The sequence below is a fragment of the Macaca fascicularis genome, chromosome 10, assembly GCF_037993035.2.
Source record: "Macaca fascicularis isolate 582-1 chromosome 10, T2T-MFA8v1.1".
NCBI classification, from domain to species: Eukaryota; Metazoa; Chordata; class Mammalia; order Primates; family Cercopithecidae; genus Macaca; species Macaca fascicularis.
Genome location: NC_088384.1, coordinates 118166187 through 118182739, shown reverse-complemented (window position 1 = coordinate 118182739; position 16553 = coordinate 118166187). Strand labels below are relative to the sequence as shown.

Below are 16553 nucleotides of genomic sequence, written 5' to 3'. Positions count from 1 at the left end.
CTCAGCATAAAATGTACAATTGTCAAAACAATTAACATTTTAACAGCAAGGTCAGGTGGTATGCGATAACCTGACTACCTTGAGATTCTCTGGGAGGCAATACCTGTTTCACCAAGTCATCTAGCCGGGTGAGGACTGTGGCCACCAGTATCTGGCACACATAACAGAAGATTTATTTTTCTGTTGGTCAAGGATATCCATTATCCCCACCCAATGGCCACAGGCAGGTACTGAAAGGAGAACTCATGCAGCTGATGTGTCTCCTCATCCTCTCTGAGGACCACTTTTAAGGTCACCTGGAAACCCATTAGACTGAAATGGGATGCTCTGAGCCTAGAACCAGCCGTATCTTTGTTTTTCTGCATGGGTCCAGGGTGCAGCTCGCTCATGGCTGTGTAACCTGCTCTACGGTGCCTGAGAACATGAACGTTCCTGAGCTGGGGAGCTTGGAGGCAGCAGGAAGGTGGCAAAGGGGCCACTGCTTGATACAGGCGTTATCTGTGAACTGGGTTTTTAAAAGGACTTTGTATCCAGTTTCTGAGAGCAGAGCCGTTCATCCCAGAAGGATGGCCCACAGGGAGAAGCCGGGTCTGCTGGCTGCACTTCACCCGACCAATTGGGTCAGCTGCCTTGTTCCATCACCTGAAGGGGCCCAAGTCTCCCCAAATTCCACCAGCCTAAGTATGCTCCAGACCTGGACATGATGCAGAGGTGACCTGGGCAGCAGAGTCAACAGGATTCTTAGAGCATCAGAAAAGAAAATTTTAAAGGTTTGCATTTTTATTTATAATTACAATTTACATTACTCCAACAGAGGAGCCCCCTTGCTATGTTCTAATTCTTAGCCATTAAGTCCTACAAAAATAAACCCAAGCTTTTACAGTAACTTAATCAATACAGAACTAAAGCCTTTATAGCTATCAGAGGGGTTTAGTTACCAAGGTGCTTATTTTTGACAAAATGCCCTGTCACTCAGAGGACGCATGCGTATACTAAAGTTCTGACCCATCGACTCATGCAACAAATGTAGACCCCGCCCTCCCTCCACCCACTATTAAAACAAAAACACAAAACAAGGATGTACAACCAAGGGGAAATATGCTCTTGGTCAACTGACCTTGCAGAAGACTGGCTCGTTTCCAAGTGGATGAGAACACCAGTGTGTGGCCAGAGTCCAGCAATGACTGACCGGCCTAGGTCAGAGGCTGGCAGGGACCACAGAAGGGCCAAGGCGCTGCCGGGGCTCATCCCAGGCTCCAACCCCGACCTGGAAGCTTGTGGACACCAGGCTCTGTGCAGCAGCTCCAAGGCTAGTGTCCAGGGCCCCTGGCCACTACTCCGAAATGTTTGTAGTCCACCCACCCCTGGCCAGCCCCAACCTTGACATCACTGTGGATACCATCAGGGTGGTCTGGTTCACTTATACAACATGATCCATGGGACAACCCCTTCCGTGCCCTCCACCCACCCACCCCCGACACACACACCACCCTATGCTGGCCCTGACTCCTGAGACCCCACCCTTGGCAGTGGGGGTGCCAGGCCAGCAGCACCAGGGGTCAGCTGAGTTACAGAGATGCAGTTGGCTGCCACATTTGCCAAATGAGATTTGGTTCCACTTTTAAAAGTCAAAGCTGTCATCTTAAAAAAAAAAAAAAAAGGTCACAAAGTAAGGATTCAGCTTTCACTATAGAAACCTCTTTGCAAAATACCAAAACCTTAGAATTAGGCTATGCGCAACTAAAAAGGAAACATAGGTAAAGAGACCTCAAAGAGGTTACCATGAATACTTCCCCAAAACAAGTGGTTCTAACTCAGACCATGTCCAAGTTCAGTTAAGTCCAAAACATAAGTAGCAGTATGGGACTCTTCCAAACTCCAGAAACAAAGCGACCACTTCTCCCTGTAAGTGCAGCGTTTTCCTCGCGTCCTGACACACAGCGTCATTTCTGCGCCACTTGAGTAGGAGCCTGCAAGAGATGACAGGAAGTCAAGCAGCTGCTGGGATAAGCTGGCACTGTTGCCCCTGCTGGCAAGCAGGAGCCACTCAGCCTCCCTCCTGCCCTGAGTCAGGCTGGCTTCCCCCGTTTCCTCTCACAGCCCACTCTGAGAATCCTACTTGTACAATAGATTGGGGACAGGGAGGCAGCTAGTGGCAGAAGGCCTAGTCCCTAGCTCCAGGGCCCACCTGGGGTCGGCACCAGGCACCCCATGTGGGACGCTCTACCCAGACCCTAAAGTGCCCACAAATCCACTGGAACATTGTTAAAAATGAAGCCTCTGATTCATTTAGGGCCGGGTTGGGCCAAGACACTGGCTTTGGAGCAAGGTCTCGCTCGCTGGCTTTACTTGGGTGGTGAGCCCCCGGCCCACGCGACTCCCGCATCACCTCACCTCCCACACCTGCAGTCTCACTCGGAGGATGCTGGGGCCTGGGTCCTGCCCCCACAGATGCAGGTTTAAGTTGGTCAGGAGCCCCCTGGGTGACTCATAGGTTCGAGGCCCTCGGTTTGGCTTTTCCTCGGAAATGGAGCCTATTCCCCACCTTCATAAGCTCTCTAGGTGTGCCTGACCCTACACCCTCCCACCAAAGCATTCAGAAGGCTCATCCACTCACCTTTGGCTGCACCCTCACACCCTGCCAGTCCCGGCCCTGTGGGAAGTGGGGTTGCGACGGGTGGTCCCATTGCCCCTGCCTCCTCGGAATCCACCCCGAGAACTGCGGCCACGAAGAAACCTCCCTGACACCCCAAAGGTCTCCGTGTTGAGCTTCCTCTCTTCAGCCCACGTCGTCCGCCTGGAGCTAAACCATAGAAGAAACGCTGATTGTAGCAGGCGCTGACTCCCAGGCTTCTGGCCAGGCCTCGTCCTCAGAGCGGCCCAGGGAAGGAGGGGACAGACTCACCGGGGCCACTGTATACAGGGAAGGGGCAGCCCCGTCAGCACTGGACCCCAGCTCTGGCACTGCAGGTGCTCCCTGCCACACTTTCAACCAGGACTATCCCCACAGTGGGCAGGGGCTCAGGATCCATCTCTACCATCTCTGTCACCACAGGCAAGCAGTGATACTACTTGGCTACCAAGGCAACCCCTATTGCTTGCTAGAGGAGCCCCGGGGAGGCCCAGGGGCCCAGGAGACCCGAGACCAGAGCATGAAGTGGACCCTCCTAGACAAGGAGGGGGCTAGGCTAGATGGAACAAGGTCCCTGGAATGTGATACTTCTGCTTTGGGTGTTGGGAAGATAGGGATACAACATGGACACTCATGCCACCCAAACAAGCCGCCAGCGGGAGACTATTTCCCACATCCAACTGTGCGCCCAACACTCCCACCCAGCACTCCCACCGACGTAGACAGCAGCTCCAGGGCAGCACACCCACCCTGAGCTCCTCTTCAGCCGGAAACCTGCTGTGCCCACAGACTTCCGTGTTCAAAGCAGCAGCAACTCCACCCATCAGCTGTCCAGGCCAAAAGACTTAGGAGTCATTCTGGACTCTTCTCTTGTTGGCCAATTCTGTTAGCACCACCTTCAAGATACATTTAGACTCTACCCCTTCCCTCTGTCACTACCGCCTGGTTCCAAGCCACCTGTGCTGCAGCACCGGTCCCCTAACTGGCCAGTCAGCAGCCACACTTGCCCACTCACCAACCACTATCACCAAAGAAGCCGTAAAACATCAGACCGCACCATGCGCTTCAGCACAAAACCCTCTGATAGCTTCCCGCAACACTTGGAACAAAAGCCAGTCACTTCCATGCCCTACAAAACCCTACAGGAACCCATCCCCCAGACTCGGCCTGTCTGGAAGCACTTCCCACACTCATCTGTGCAGCCTGCTCCACCTGTGAGAACTGATCATCCATTTCCCATCGAGTCCACAGCTCCATCCCATTGCCCTCACTGCCTGGCCTTCCACCACACGCTGTTCTATCTTTCCCCTGCAGAACATGAGCCTGAGGAGGTGGGGCTTTCCAGCCTGCCTTCTGAGGCCACCTCAACGCCCCCCGCGGCATGTCTGGCGCTCAATCTGCAGGGCAAATGGGCCCAAATCTCCAAGCCCAGCCCACACTGTAGGTTGCTTCGTGGGACTTCTGACCAGCTGTTAGGTGTGAAAAATAAAACACACCACATGGTCCCTCGCCTCAAACCATGAAGTGAAGGAAGGCCAGTGTGAGCACGCTCTAGCCATACCTCAGGCTGCAAAGCAAGGTCCTCAGGCTGCCAGGCCAGCGGGACCAGCAAGCAGAGCACAGTGAGGTATGCTGAATGTGGACACGGGTCTGCTGGGGAGGGCAGTGCAGCCCAGCCTTTGTGGGGACAGCACAGCAAAGCCAAGAGGAAACAGGGACTTGACCTCAGCCGACTCCTCAGGTCAGGATCCCCAAGAGGCTTCCCACACGTAACCTGCTGGGACTCCTGCACTCATCACGCAGAAATGCAAGCAGGACCCTAGAACAGCTACCCTGAGGCTCAGAGTCCAGCTCTGTCTTCAGATTGAGAGCCCTCAGTCCTGTCCTTTCTAGATTGGAGGACTGTCCTCCCCTCATTCATTCAGCCTCTCACCTGGTCTTGAGTTCAGAAGAGATGTTGTCAAAGAACGACTTGGATTTGTCATAGTAGCAGTTGGGCCCCAGAAGATCTTCCTCGGCAGGCGCTTCGGCGCTCTGGGTCACCACAGCCAGGTCCTTCTCTTCCCCCTTCTCAGCCTTGTCATCTACAAAGAGAAGCAGAACACGCGGAGGTGCAGGAGGGGCAGAGCGCACGGCCTTCTAGCAGGGTGCTCCCTCCAGACTCGCTCGGGAGCCGCCCTCGGGCTGAGACGCCAACCACGCCTTGTGCAGAGCAGAGATCCCTTCTTCCTCCTTCTGAGCACACGCCTCGTTCTGCCATCGGGCCGCGCAGTCCGCACCTTATCCCACCCATTTCCACAGCTCCCGGCATCTCGCATCACTAATTCCTCACTGCCGCTCACCGCCCGCCTGGCTTCCCCAGTTCCTCCAGGCATCTCTTCCTTTTTCTGGAGACAGAGTCTTGCTCTGTCGCCCAGGCTGGAGTGCAGTGGCACAATCTCGGCTCACTCCCACTGCAACCTCCACCTCCTGGGTTCAAATGATTTCCTGCCTCAGTCTCCTGAGTAGCTGGGATTACAGGCACCCACCACCATGCCCAGCTAATTTTTGGATTTTTAGTAGAGACGGGGTTTCGTCGTGTTGGCCAGGCTGGTGTTGAACTCCTGACCTCAGGTGATCCACCCACCTCAGCCTCCCAAAGTGCTGAGATTACAGGCATGAACCACCACACCCCGCCAGGCCTCTACTCCTAACACTCTCTAGGGGTACTCCTGTGCAGAGGATAATTTTCATATAATGAGCCAAACCTTTAAAATTCAGTTTCTTCTTAAATTCTTTGTCAAGCTCCTCTCGGTTGAACTGGGCATTTGCACTCTCGAAATCAAAGTCACCCTCAAATTTGATTGTATTTTCCTTGACGTTAGTTGGACGGTTTTGCCCTCTTGAGCGATTCCTTGTTCGCCTGTTTCCTGTGAGGACAAAGGACAGCCCTGGCTGAAGTAGGTCACCAACCTGGTGATCTCAAACACCTCACAAGGAGTTTCCAGGCACACCCCCAAGGCCACAGAGGGGACAGAGCACACAAGCAGCGACACCACACCAGCACCCCGGAAACCAGCACCCAGAGAAGCAGGCAGGAGGGCAAGCAGAGCAGCTCAGCCTTATCACTCATGGTCCCCAGAAATCAAGTGGCAACAAGGGTTACCTGAGCGCCTCCTCTGAGGTCTTCTGTTCTCGTCATTCACCTGCCCTTGAGTTTGCACAGCTGCTGGCTGGACTACATCTAAGGCGCAAAAGGGAAGAGTAAGGCAAAGCTCCTACAGAAGCTGGAAGCCAGAACCCAGAAGCAGCCCCACCACCACGGGGCACACAGAGCAGCACCGCAGGAGGCTGCTGCACAGGCCTGCCCTGCAAAAGCACATGGGGCTTAGGATGGAGAAGTAGTATTTTTTTTAATAAAAATAAAATAAAATAGCCCAGGAAGTAGTGTGCCACTTCTAGAACATCAAGCAAACTCCAGGAAAAAATGTGTTCAAGTACCGCTGGCTGTCTTGCTGCTCGGCTGGGCCTGACGACCGTTGAGCTGCGTCCCTGTGGTGCCCTTGCCAGGTAACAGCTTTTTAGCATTCAGGTTGTCAGCAGAACCAGTCTGGACAGCCTGCTCCACCATCGGGCTCTTGCCGACTGGGATGGATGGAAAACCAGCTCCTGAATTGAGGAGGGGAGGAGGGTTTAAAAACAGAGAGAAAAGAAGCAAGCCTTACACCTCCAGGCATTTCTCTTCTGCTGGCATGTCAGGAAGGAAAGGAGGGCAACTGCCTAGAGGTTCTACCAAATCCAGGCAAAGCACCCCCAGACTGGGCCGTTCCCTCTGAGGCTAGCCCAGACAGCAAAAGAAGGCCAAGTCACTGGGCAGCACCAAGGCCAGTTCATCTTTGGACTCCCTACCCCAAAAGCCCTGAGCTCCCCAAGTTAGGGAACCTCAAGGAGAGGAAAAACACTGTGCCTACAAACAGGCACCTCCCCAGCAGTGCTGAAACAGCTTTCTTAAAACCACACAAGCTCCCATCCCAGAGGGGCTCATAGCCCCAAGAGCCTGGTGAATTCAGGATCTGAGAATTTGTTTCATTCTGGTCCATACTGGAGAAGAACCAGCCCAGCCTGGGATTTTCTAGAAAATGCAGTGATCAAATTCTGAAGTTAAATTCTAGAACACTGTCATTTCCACTTAAGACACAATAAAACTAAAAATTACGGAGGAGGAGCTGACTTGCGAGACAGTAGCAGCCTACACTTCTCTCAAGGGCAAAGGCTCATCATGAAGACGCGAAGGGCTCCTAGGTAGCCTTTGGCAAGGAGCTGTGCCTACGAAACCGTAGTCTGAGGCCCATGCACAGGGGATGAACCCTCAGAAACTAGGTCCTCTGAACCAAGAAGAAAAAGGGAAGCACCACCCACCTCTCTCCATCTCCTCCCTTTCCAAAGTTCCAGGACCTGTGGGGACTCTAAACAGGACAATGTGGGACTGGGTGTTAAGTGAATAGAGATCTGAAACAGAAAAGGCGCCCTAACCATGGGGTAATTATTATTAGAGCAACAGCCCAATACACATGAAGACTGGGCATCTCATCTTACTGTTTTTATGGAATAGAAACAACAACAAAAATTCCCTGTAAAAAATTCCTTGTAACCAGATCAAGAGAAGCTCTCAAAGGGCAGGTGGGAGCGGCTCCGCATAGAGGTCTGGTAAGCGTTCTCTGGCAAGAATGCACCCGGGCCACTTTCTCACCGATTGTCTCACTCAGCATGTCCGGGAGACGAGCATAGCATTGCCTGCTTCCTGATCATACTGTGACTGCAGGGACATGGGGCTTGTCTGCTTTTTACACAACCAACTAGTTCAAACAAAGTCTTGCCCTATGAGCAGGTTTAGGTAACTGATCTTAAGAGCAATAGAAGTATCTGTGTCATTTTTAAGTGGGGAAAAAAAATGACTACTCGACTACTCTCTAACTCAGATACACTGAGTACATGCAGGATTTGGAAAGCAGCACCTGCAGAATGACAGACTGACAGCAGCTGTGTGCCATAAGGAAAGCCCAGGCATCATCCTGGACCAGGGCCGGGTAATGGCGATGGTTCAGCTTGTCAGGGTGCTACGTGTAACACAAACATATGAAAGATTGTCAATGTGAATTTTAGAACTTCAGGGGAAATGAGTAGAATGTGAGGAAAGGTCTAGAAACCCCAGGTGCCGCCGCCGCCACCACAGCACAGACACAGGTGGTGTATACCAGCACTGGCCAGCTGGCCATCAGGCTGATACTGTCCACCTGGCCAAACAGTTGGCAACTGTCACCCAAGCCCCTAATTTTGAATCCCCTAAACAAGTGACCTATGCACCACACAGATCAAAGAGCAGCATGGGAATGTGAGGTGCTTTGGGGAGTCCCCCCTGCAGCACTCTAGAACACGTTTAGGACCCAGCAAAAACCCCAGGGAAATGACTTTCTGTGAACAGTGAAGTTTCCCGTATGTGGTAGCCATGGTACAGGTCAATAGAGAACCTGGACCCAGGGGGAGAGAACAAACTACTCCGCTGATTCTTTGTAATCCCTTCTTTAACACTGAGAGTTCACAATCAGGACTATGTGCTGAAGCAAACAAGCAGCTCAGCGGCTGCATGGGCTTGGCAAATGATCTGCTACAGCTACTGTCATTCTGTCTGCTGCTTTACCCCTCGCTCTCAGAACGGTTTGCAAGACAGCATGCAGTTCTCCCAAACTGCTGTTACCCTTGGCAGTGAGCTGCTGTGGCTCTGAGGACAAGTCAAGCTCTGAAACGGGCTGTGGAGATGGAGAAGAGCTAGGGCTGGAAGCAGCGGCTGAGGCTGGAGGGCTTACCAACTTCTCTAAAGGAAGATAAAGGAGAAAGAGCAAAAAGAAAGCACACAAATAAGTCAGGATACACTTGTCTTGTGTCTAGCAAGCTTGGAAAGAGCCAAGCAACCTCTTGTAGGACTCTGTCATACAAACATATTTTAGAAACATAGAGAGCTGGGCTGGGAAGGCCACCTGTCACACTAGGAACAGCAACCAAGACAAGCATGATTTGTAGCAGCAAGTGGCCTACAGACCTCATTTAGGGTTCCCTGTCTCACTACTTCATGCTGGATTCTGAGCAAGGGTGGTGGATCACCTGCCAATTCTATACTCTGAGCCCATCTGCAAAGCTAGGTCCAGGTAAAGGACAAAGCGGGATCTCTCTCTACATACAGAGAGTAGAATCATGTTCTGGGGTTGTTCAATCTCAGTTGAAACCATTTTTGAGCGAGGCACTTGCAGTAGAACAAGGAACATGATGGGTGGGCTTGCATTTCACTTCTATATTTACAGGCTTATAAATGTGCAAATAGCTAGACCTCATCTGTAACACTACATATATATCAGCTATTTCTTCTTTGAAGCAGATATACCAGGACTTCCACCTATTTATTTTTAGAGACAGAGTCTCGCTGTGTCACTCAGGCTAGAGTGCAGTGGTGCAATCTCGGCTCACTGCAACATCCGCCTCCCAGGTTTAAGCTATTCTTATGCCTCAACCTTCCAAGTAGCTGGGATTACAGGTGTGTCCCACCACACCCAGCTAATTTTTGCATTTCTAGTAGAGACAGGATTTCCCCATGTTGGCCAGGCTGGTCTCGAACTCCTGACCTCATGATCCACCTGCCTTGGCCTCCCAAAGTGCTGGAATTCCATGCATGAGCCACCATGCCTGGCCCAGGACTTCCACCTAGATCCACCCTGACTCTTCAAATGAATTTTGATTTGATTATTCTGTTCCAACACTCAGGCCGCTGCCTCTTTTACTCTCAGTTGAGTAGTTACTAAATGCTCTCACAAGCTGAAGTTGCACTGGGTAATTTACTAAGTGTGCAATAAAACAGTCTATAAGCTGAGCGTGACAAGAATGCACGCCCCCACTCTCAGGCTCCATCGCTCCACTCAGTGACAGTTACACGCACGGGTAGTTTACCAGACAGAAACAGGTCACTCACCTAGACCCAGGGAGGCGGCATACTGCTGGCTGAGCAGGGAGCTGGCCGCCAGCGGGCCGTAGGGCGCCATCCCTCGGAAAGGGCTGTAAGGCACGTGCGGCTGGAAGGGCGAGGCGGAGGCAGAACCCAGGGAAGACTGAACAATGAGACATCGGGTGAGAACAGCGAAGGCCATCCCATCACCCCACACGCCTGCATCAGAGTGCTTGTTCAGCTGGGAAACAAGCACTGTCCCATCAGCCTGCATCCTTGAGATGCTGGAGGAGCCCTTGGGGTACCAGTTTCCAGTATGGTGAGAGCTGCCTTTTCCACAGCATTTCAGTTCCAGTTCCACCTGTCCATGTAATCATGCAATTCTTTTTTCTTTCTTTCTTTTTTTTTTTTTTTGAGACATTGCATTGCTCTGTTGCCTGGGCTGGAGTGCAACAGCGTGATCTCAGCTCACTGCCTCCCAGATTCAAGCGATTTTCCCTGCCTCAGCCTCCCGAGTACCTGAGATTACAGATGCCCACCACCACATCCAGCTAATTTTTATACTTTTAGTAGAGATGGCGTTTTGCCATGTTGGCCAGGCTGGTCTTGAACACTTGACCTCAGATGATCTGCCCTCCTCGGCCTCCCAAAGTGCTGAGATTACAGGCGTCTTGTCCATGTAATTCTAACCCAAATTTCTCCTAACTCAAAGCCATCGGATGGCTCCCCACTGCTGCCAAAGCCTGCCCCGTGTGATCCCACCTTCCAGGACGGGTGCTCGGCATGGAACCTGGTGCAGTCTGAACCCCAGAGGAGCCAGTGAATATTTAAGTTTAGAAGTGAAGAAAATATTAATCTGGGCTCCCTGGTGTGAGCATGGGCAAAATAAGCCATAACCCAATAAGCAGGAACGTGGCATCAGACTTACAAATCTCGTGTCTCACAACAGCAGCATGTAACATCTGGGCATAACCCAAGGGCAAGCCCGCAGTCCCTGCAGGTATGTCACCCCACTCACAGCAGCTGCTGAGGGCTCAGACTTCTCCAACCAGAAACTAAGGGCAAACGCTATGCCCCAAACATCACAGGTCCAGGAGCATCCACTCACACTACACTACACTACACACACGCGCGCACACGCCCAGCTCCCCAGGTCTCCTTCCTTAAGAGCCATGAGACACAGCACACACCACCTACTGTGTGTGCTACAAGAATCAACACCTTCCGCGAGAACAGCAATGGCCTAGACAAAAAATAAGCCACTTTTCATTAAAAAGATATTCCTCAGGCCGAGTACTTTGGCTCATGCCTGTAATCCTAGCACTCTGGGAGGCCAAGGCGAGCAGATCATGAAGTCAAGAGATTGAGACCATCCTGACCAACATGGTGAAACTCTGTCTCTACAAAAAATACAAAACTTAGCTGGGCGTGGTGGTGCGTGCCTGTTAGTCCCAGCTACTCGGGAGGCTGAGGCAGGAGAATCACTTGAACCCAGGAAGCAGAGGTTGCAATGAGCTGAGATCACGCCACTGCACTGAAGCCTGGCAACACAGTGAGACTCCGTCTCAAAGGAAAAAAAAAAAAAAAAGGTTATTCCTCACATTGAGCATTCTGACAAAACATGCCACCAAGCTCCAAATTGAAACCAGCATCTCTTAGTGTGCACAGAGAGACAGTGGCACACTTACCTGAACAATGGCAGGATCCTGTGGGAGTGTGTGCTGAGCTTTTGGAGGTTCACACACAGTGATATCTTTGATGTCACTTCCCCGGAAAATGATGTACTCATAAATCTCCTCTCTGGGGGGCGCAGGCCTATCTGTGGGACGGTCTTCAGTGCCAAAGGACCTCACTTATGAGTGGAGAAAGAGAAACGTTATTGTTGTCCTCAGCCAGTTCAATCAACCCTGACACCACTGCTCCCAAGTCTTCCAGAAGACGGCGGCACTTGCTCAGAGCCACAACACAGGACTCTAGGTCCACATTTCAACAACTACTTAACACCCCAATTTTCAGTGGACAGTGCTGATAACGCACCAATTGGTGAAGCTCCAGACAACAGACAGTTCTAGATCACCAAGGAACAATTTCACAGACTGTCTCATGTGCGAACACACCAACGTACAGAGCTCTCAGCAAAACAAGGCTTGCTTCGCAAGGCCTCCCTGTTCACATATGACTCTGTAGATCAAACAGCCAGCTGGCTGCTTTATGACCAAAGCCACCTCTGACCCCGGCTTCCGCACCTATAAGGAATTCTGAGCCCACTAACCCCTAACCAGCAGGCTTCCAGAGCCCTACCAAATCTCCTTTTAGCAAGCCTCTAGGGGCAGAGCTGGGTGGGACAGCAGCCTCTAACTCATAAGAGCACAACTCCTACTAACTCCTGGGCCTACTCTGGGCTGTCTCTCTAACTGGGCTCTCCTGTAATAAGTGTAGTGAGGTCCCACGGCTGCAAGTGAGTGCACAGCCCTGGCATGCTCAGCGAGCTCCTGGAGCCACGCAGAAGACACTCCCTGTTTGGAACGAGTTCTTCTTCTACACTTGCGGCTCCCTGTGACTTAAGAAGCGTTTCAGACGCGTCTAGACACTTCAAGAACCCCTGGGAGCCGAGCACCAGATCCAGCACACGTGGGCTTAGGCAGACATGGCTCCACCGGCACTTTTCTCTGAGAGGCAGGGGAAGTGCACTCCCCATCTTCTCTGGGTGATGAAGACAAAGAAACTCTGGACCACCCGCTGTCTCAACAACCTCAGAGATTCTGATTCTAGAGAACAGCCCCTTTCCTGTAAGTCTCCCAGCGGCTACAGCGGGTTATCAGCGCCCACAGGCGGCTGTCACCAAAAGGTAAGCCCCACAGTGTGAACGTCAGGATACAGCAGGAGAACGGTTTAAACCGGGGCATCTGGCTGCCAAACGGATGCTTCTGCCTTGGCAGGAGGCTGCATTAGGACGCGGTATTTGTTCAGGATCAAGGCCCCAGCTGTCTAATAGGTTCCAGAAAGGCTTGCAGGATTCGCGTGTTGTGACCCCGCCCCCAGCCTTCGGGAGAGGCCGGGACACTGCCCCGCCGCCCGACCTCGAGGCTCCCCCGCAGGAATCTCCCCAGGCTGGCGGGGAGGAGGCCCGCAGACGGGAGCCGCCCTGCCCCTCGGAGCTGGCACCTGCAGAGGTGGGCTGGGCGGCCGAGGGGGCGGCGCCGCCGGGGCCGGGCCCGCCCCTCACCAAACACCGCCCGGCGCCCGCGCACAATAACGCCGCCCTGGGAGCCTAGGGAGACCATTGTGCGGCCGGCTGCTCTGGGGGAGGGCGGCGCGCGGGAGGGGGCGCCCGGGGGGCGTCCGGGGTGAAGGCGCGGGCAGGAGATCTCGGCCTAGGGGTGCCCTGGGTGGGTTCCGGGCGGGGTCTGGGCGCCAGGCTCCGGGACGGTACGGGAGTCTCAACGCCGGGCTTGGGGTCGCCCCGGGGCGGGGAGGGTGGCGCGGGCCGGGGCTGTTGGCGGACGGGGGTCGGCGGGCTCCGCGGGCTCGGGCGGTTGGGGCCGGCGGGCGCGAGGACGGGCGGCGGCCGCTACCTTTGGCAAGCGCCACGGTGGAGTTGTCGGTGTCGATGGTGTAGAGAATGCCCTCGTAGCGGATCTGCGCCTTGGAGATGAGGCTGATCTTGCTGCCCAGATACGGGGTGCCTGAGGAGCCGCTCATGGCGCCGGCCGGGGTGCGTCGGGCCGCGGGGGGGGACGAGCGCCGGGCCGCGGCCCGCTCCGCAGCCGCGCGGTGGCCTGGCCGCCCGTTCCTGCGCTCCTCCGCCCGCCGCCGCTTCCGCCTAGGCGCCTCGTCGCCGCCGCCCGAGGGGCCTGCGCGGGCACCGAGCGAACCAAGGAGGGGCGCGCGGCCGGAGCTCTGAGAGGAGCGCGGGGGAGGAGGAGCCGCCGCAGCAGCCACATCCGGGGCCTTGCGCCGCCACGCACCGCCCCCTCGCGCTCGCCGCCCATTGGTTCGCCGCGCCCGCCGTCCTTTAAATATGGCCGTGCCGCCAGCTGGGGGGCGGGCCCGCGCGCCGCGCCTGCGCAGCAAGGTGTCGCTGGCCGAGGGCGGGTCTCCCCGGCGCTCCGCCCCTCCTCGGCCGGCTCCCGGCGGGCCCCTGGCGGAGCTGGGAGCACGAGACTCGGCGGGCGGGGTGAGGGCTGGGAAGCGGCCCGGGCGGAGCGCGCGTGCGCGTGGGTGGGTGGCTGCGGTTTGCACGCTCAGTGGACCGGGCAGGGGAGGAGCGCCAGGCCCCGCCCCCGCGCGTGCCGGCCCCGGCCCCGACTCTGGGCGCCGCAAACACTGGGGCTTTGCCCCCTTGGCCTCAGTTTCTCTTCCTACAGAAGTGGGGTCCGGACGACTCCCCTATTTTGCGCCAGGTGGGCCTCTAGCTCTCACCCTCGTGGGGGACCGGGGAGCGGCGGAGGCCCTGGGCGCCGGGTGTTCCCGGGGAGCCCCAGGACTCCCGCCCCGGTGCCCAGGTGCCAGCGGGGGGCGGCCGCGGCGGCAGCTCCCGGGAAGGCGGCGCTTGCGGCGTGGCAGCCTCCAAATATAACATGCTGAGCACACTTTCTCTTTTAATCCTGCTCCTCCTCCCAAAGCCGGCCGCAGCTTTCCATTTCCCTTAAAATAAATTCTGACTGGCTACCGGGGGCCTCGGAGGCCTCCGCTCGTCCCCGGGGCTGCGGCCCGGAGGCCTTGCCCACCTCCCCGGTCGTGCAGGAAGCTCGGCCGCCCTCAGTCGCTTAGCCGCGGGCCCTCCCCGCGTGTACTCTGCGTGATTAGTGACCGAGGGCGCGCGGTGTGTGCTTTTTTTTTTTGCCACCGTCTTGACTGTGAATATCATCAGATCAGGGACCAATATTGGGACCCGGAAAAAAAAAATAGCGGGTGGTGACTATAAAAATGAAATAGGCTGGGCGCGGTGGCTCATGCCGGTAGTCCCGGCACTTTGGGAGGCGGAGGCGGGCGGATCACTTGAGGTGAGGAGTTCAAGTCCAACATGGACTTGGGCAACATGGTAAAACCCTGTCTTTACTCTAAAAATACAAAAAAATTAGCCGGGCGTGGTGACAGGCACGTGCAATCCCCGGCTACTCGGGAGTCTGAGGCAGGAGAATCGCTTGAGTCTGAGAGGTGGAGATTGCAGTGAGCAGAGATCTCACCACTGCATTTCAGCCTGGGCGACAGAGTGAGACCCCGTCTCAAGAAAAATAATAATAAATAAAAATGAAATCGAGTAAGATAGAAAATATCAGAAGGCGTGGTGGTGGCTCATGCCTGTAATCTCAGCACTTTGGGAGGCTGAGGCGGGAGGATCAGTGGAGGCGAGGAGTTAGAGATCAGCCTGGGCAACATATGGAGACCACATCTCTACAAAAAACCTTTTAAAAAATAAGGCGAGTGTGGGGGCACATATTTGTAGTTCCAGCTCCTGGGGAGGTGGAGGCAGAGGCGGGAGGATCACTTGAGCCCAGGAGTTGGAGGCTACAATGGGCTGTGGTCGGACTACTGCACTCAGGGGTGGCAGCAAGACCCTATTTCTAAAGGAAAAAAAGAAAATAACAGTATCTTACATGGTGAAAGTAAGTATTATTTTGTGAAATATTTATTTCACCTGTTTGTATAAGTGTGGACTTGGTAAGGACCTAAAATGTATTTCTGACTATGCTGAGAAGATCTTACCTGCCCTGCAGGTTAGGTGCTGTGACTCCCCATTTGACAGAAGGGGAAACAGGCCCAGCACGGGGAGTCACACACAGGGAAGTTGCAGTCTGGCCTGGTGGCATCCTCCACAGGCTTGGGGCTGCAGCACACTGTCTTTTTTTCTCTTCACAAAGGTGAAGCCAACCTGCTCCCACCAGAGCCCAGCAATGGCCAGTAAGAGAACAGTGATGGGTTTAAGGAAGAGAACACAGGAAGCAGAAGAGAAGAGGGAAAATTCAGTTTCATCTGCCAAGATTGACCTGTACATTCCAGAATTGCTTCTTGGCTCCTGGAATGTCGTGTGCAGGAAGAGAACAGAGACAGCAAAGCCATGGAGTCAGCCCAGCTGAGGGAAGATAGGTTTCCAGCGACTGGGTCATCTGGCCCTGGGAAGCTCGACCCGGGGAATAGAGGTCTCCAGTGACCGGGGCATCTCGCCCTGGGAAGCGTGACCCGGGGAAGACAGGTCTCCAGTGACTGGGACATTTGGGAAGAGAGGTCTCCAGCGACCGGGGCATCTGGCCCTGGGAAGCACGACCCAGACTCTGCTTCTCAACATAGCACAGCCTTCCTCACTTGGACATACAGGGTGCACCTGTCAGGAGGAGGTGCCAACCAGGTCTCCTGAGTGACCTGGCCTGGTGATCTCGTGTGGAGTCAAAGTCCTTCTATCCCCCACCCCACCCCACTTTCCAAGTAAGGAAATCCAAGGTCATAGATCCTGTACTTCATGCCTGCTAGTTTCTGAGCCACAAGCTTCTGGCTGTGTTGGGGCTGGGGTGCATGCTTCACTAGCAGGAGCTGGTTCTACCTTGAAAGAGGAGCTGGCTTCTGAGCCCCAGGACTGAAAGCAGGGAGGGTGCAGTTCCCAGAGGCCTCCGAGTGCCCGCCCAGCCCATGGGTGTGCAGCTGGTGGCTCCCTGAGAACATTAGCCACCCTGCAAATGCCCAGGAAGGCAGAGGCTAAAAATATATGTAGTGCCCAGGTCCAGGAATGCAGGCCCTGCCGTTCATTGCTTGGTGTCCTGCCCAAAGTGGAGGGCACTTGGGAGAGGTCTGAGAAGGCAAGCAGTTGTGCCAGGCCTAAGTCGACCTGGATATTCACTGGCATGGCTTGTTTTCCAGGCTGGGGCACGTGTATCCAATTCCTCCACTATAAGCAGCTCTTTACTGTGCACAGGTCTGAACAGCCCACCCACCTGGTTATCACCAGGCTTTAGA

At 54.6% G+C, this 16553-nt stretch overlaps 1 protein-coding gene and 1 long non-coding RNA gene across 5 annotated transcripts; one reads left to right on the top strand and one right to left on the bottom strand.

Annotated features, from left to right (window-relative positions):
- Nucleotides 1–762: 762 nt before the first annotated feature.
- On the bottom strand, nt 763–13544 carry LSM14B (LSM family member 14B). Of its 4 annotated transcripts, XM_015430034.3 has the most exons (10): nt 13178–13544; nt 11291–11454; nt 9630–9765; nt 8367–8483; nt 6113–6280; nt 5778–5855; nt 5380–5541; nt 4566–4716; nt 2618–2803; nt 763–1970 (listed from the first exon to the last, which is right to left on the bottom strand). In XM_015430034.3, exons 1-9 carry the CDS (start codon nt 13302–13304, stop codon nt 2632–2634), a joined length of 1275 nt encoding a protein of 424 aa, XP_015285520.1. In that variant the 5' UTR covers nt 13305–13544; the 3' UTR covers nt 763–1970; nt 2618–2631. The 4 variants fall into 4 exon arrangements, with proteins under 4 accessions (XP_015285520.1, XP_005569564.1, XP_005569565.1 ...); XM_005569507.4 differs by lacking the exon at nt 5778–5855; XM_005569508.4 differs by lacking the exon at nt 8367–8483.
- Nucleotides 13545–13887: 343 nt separating this feature from the next.
- Nucleotides 13888–16056, top strand: LOC135965678 (uncharacterized). Its single transcript, XR_010578763.2, has 2 exons — nt 13888–14005; nt 15467–16056. It is a non-coding gene; the product is annotated as an uncharacterized lncRNA (long non-coding RNA).
- Nucleotides 16057–16553: the final 497 nt, after the last annotated feature.

Coding starts and splice junctions, on each gene's coding strand:
- LSM14B (XM_015430034.3), bottom strand. CDS start 13,304: ATGAGCGGCTCCTCAGGCACCCCGTATCTGGGCAGCAAGATCAGCCTC. Junction 6,281..8,366: donor ACAGCAGCTCACTGCCAAGG/GTAACAGCAGTT, acceptor TCCTCAATTCAG/GAGCTGGTTTTCCATCCATC. Junction 4,717..5,379: donor GAAGAAACTGAATTTTAAAG/GTTTGGCTCATT, acceptor TTCTCTTTGTAG/ATGACAAGGCTGAGAAGGGG.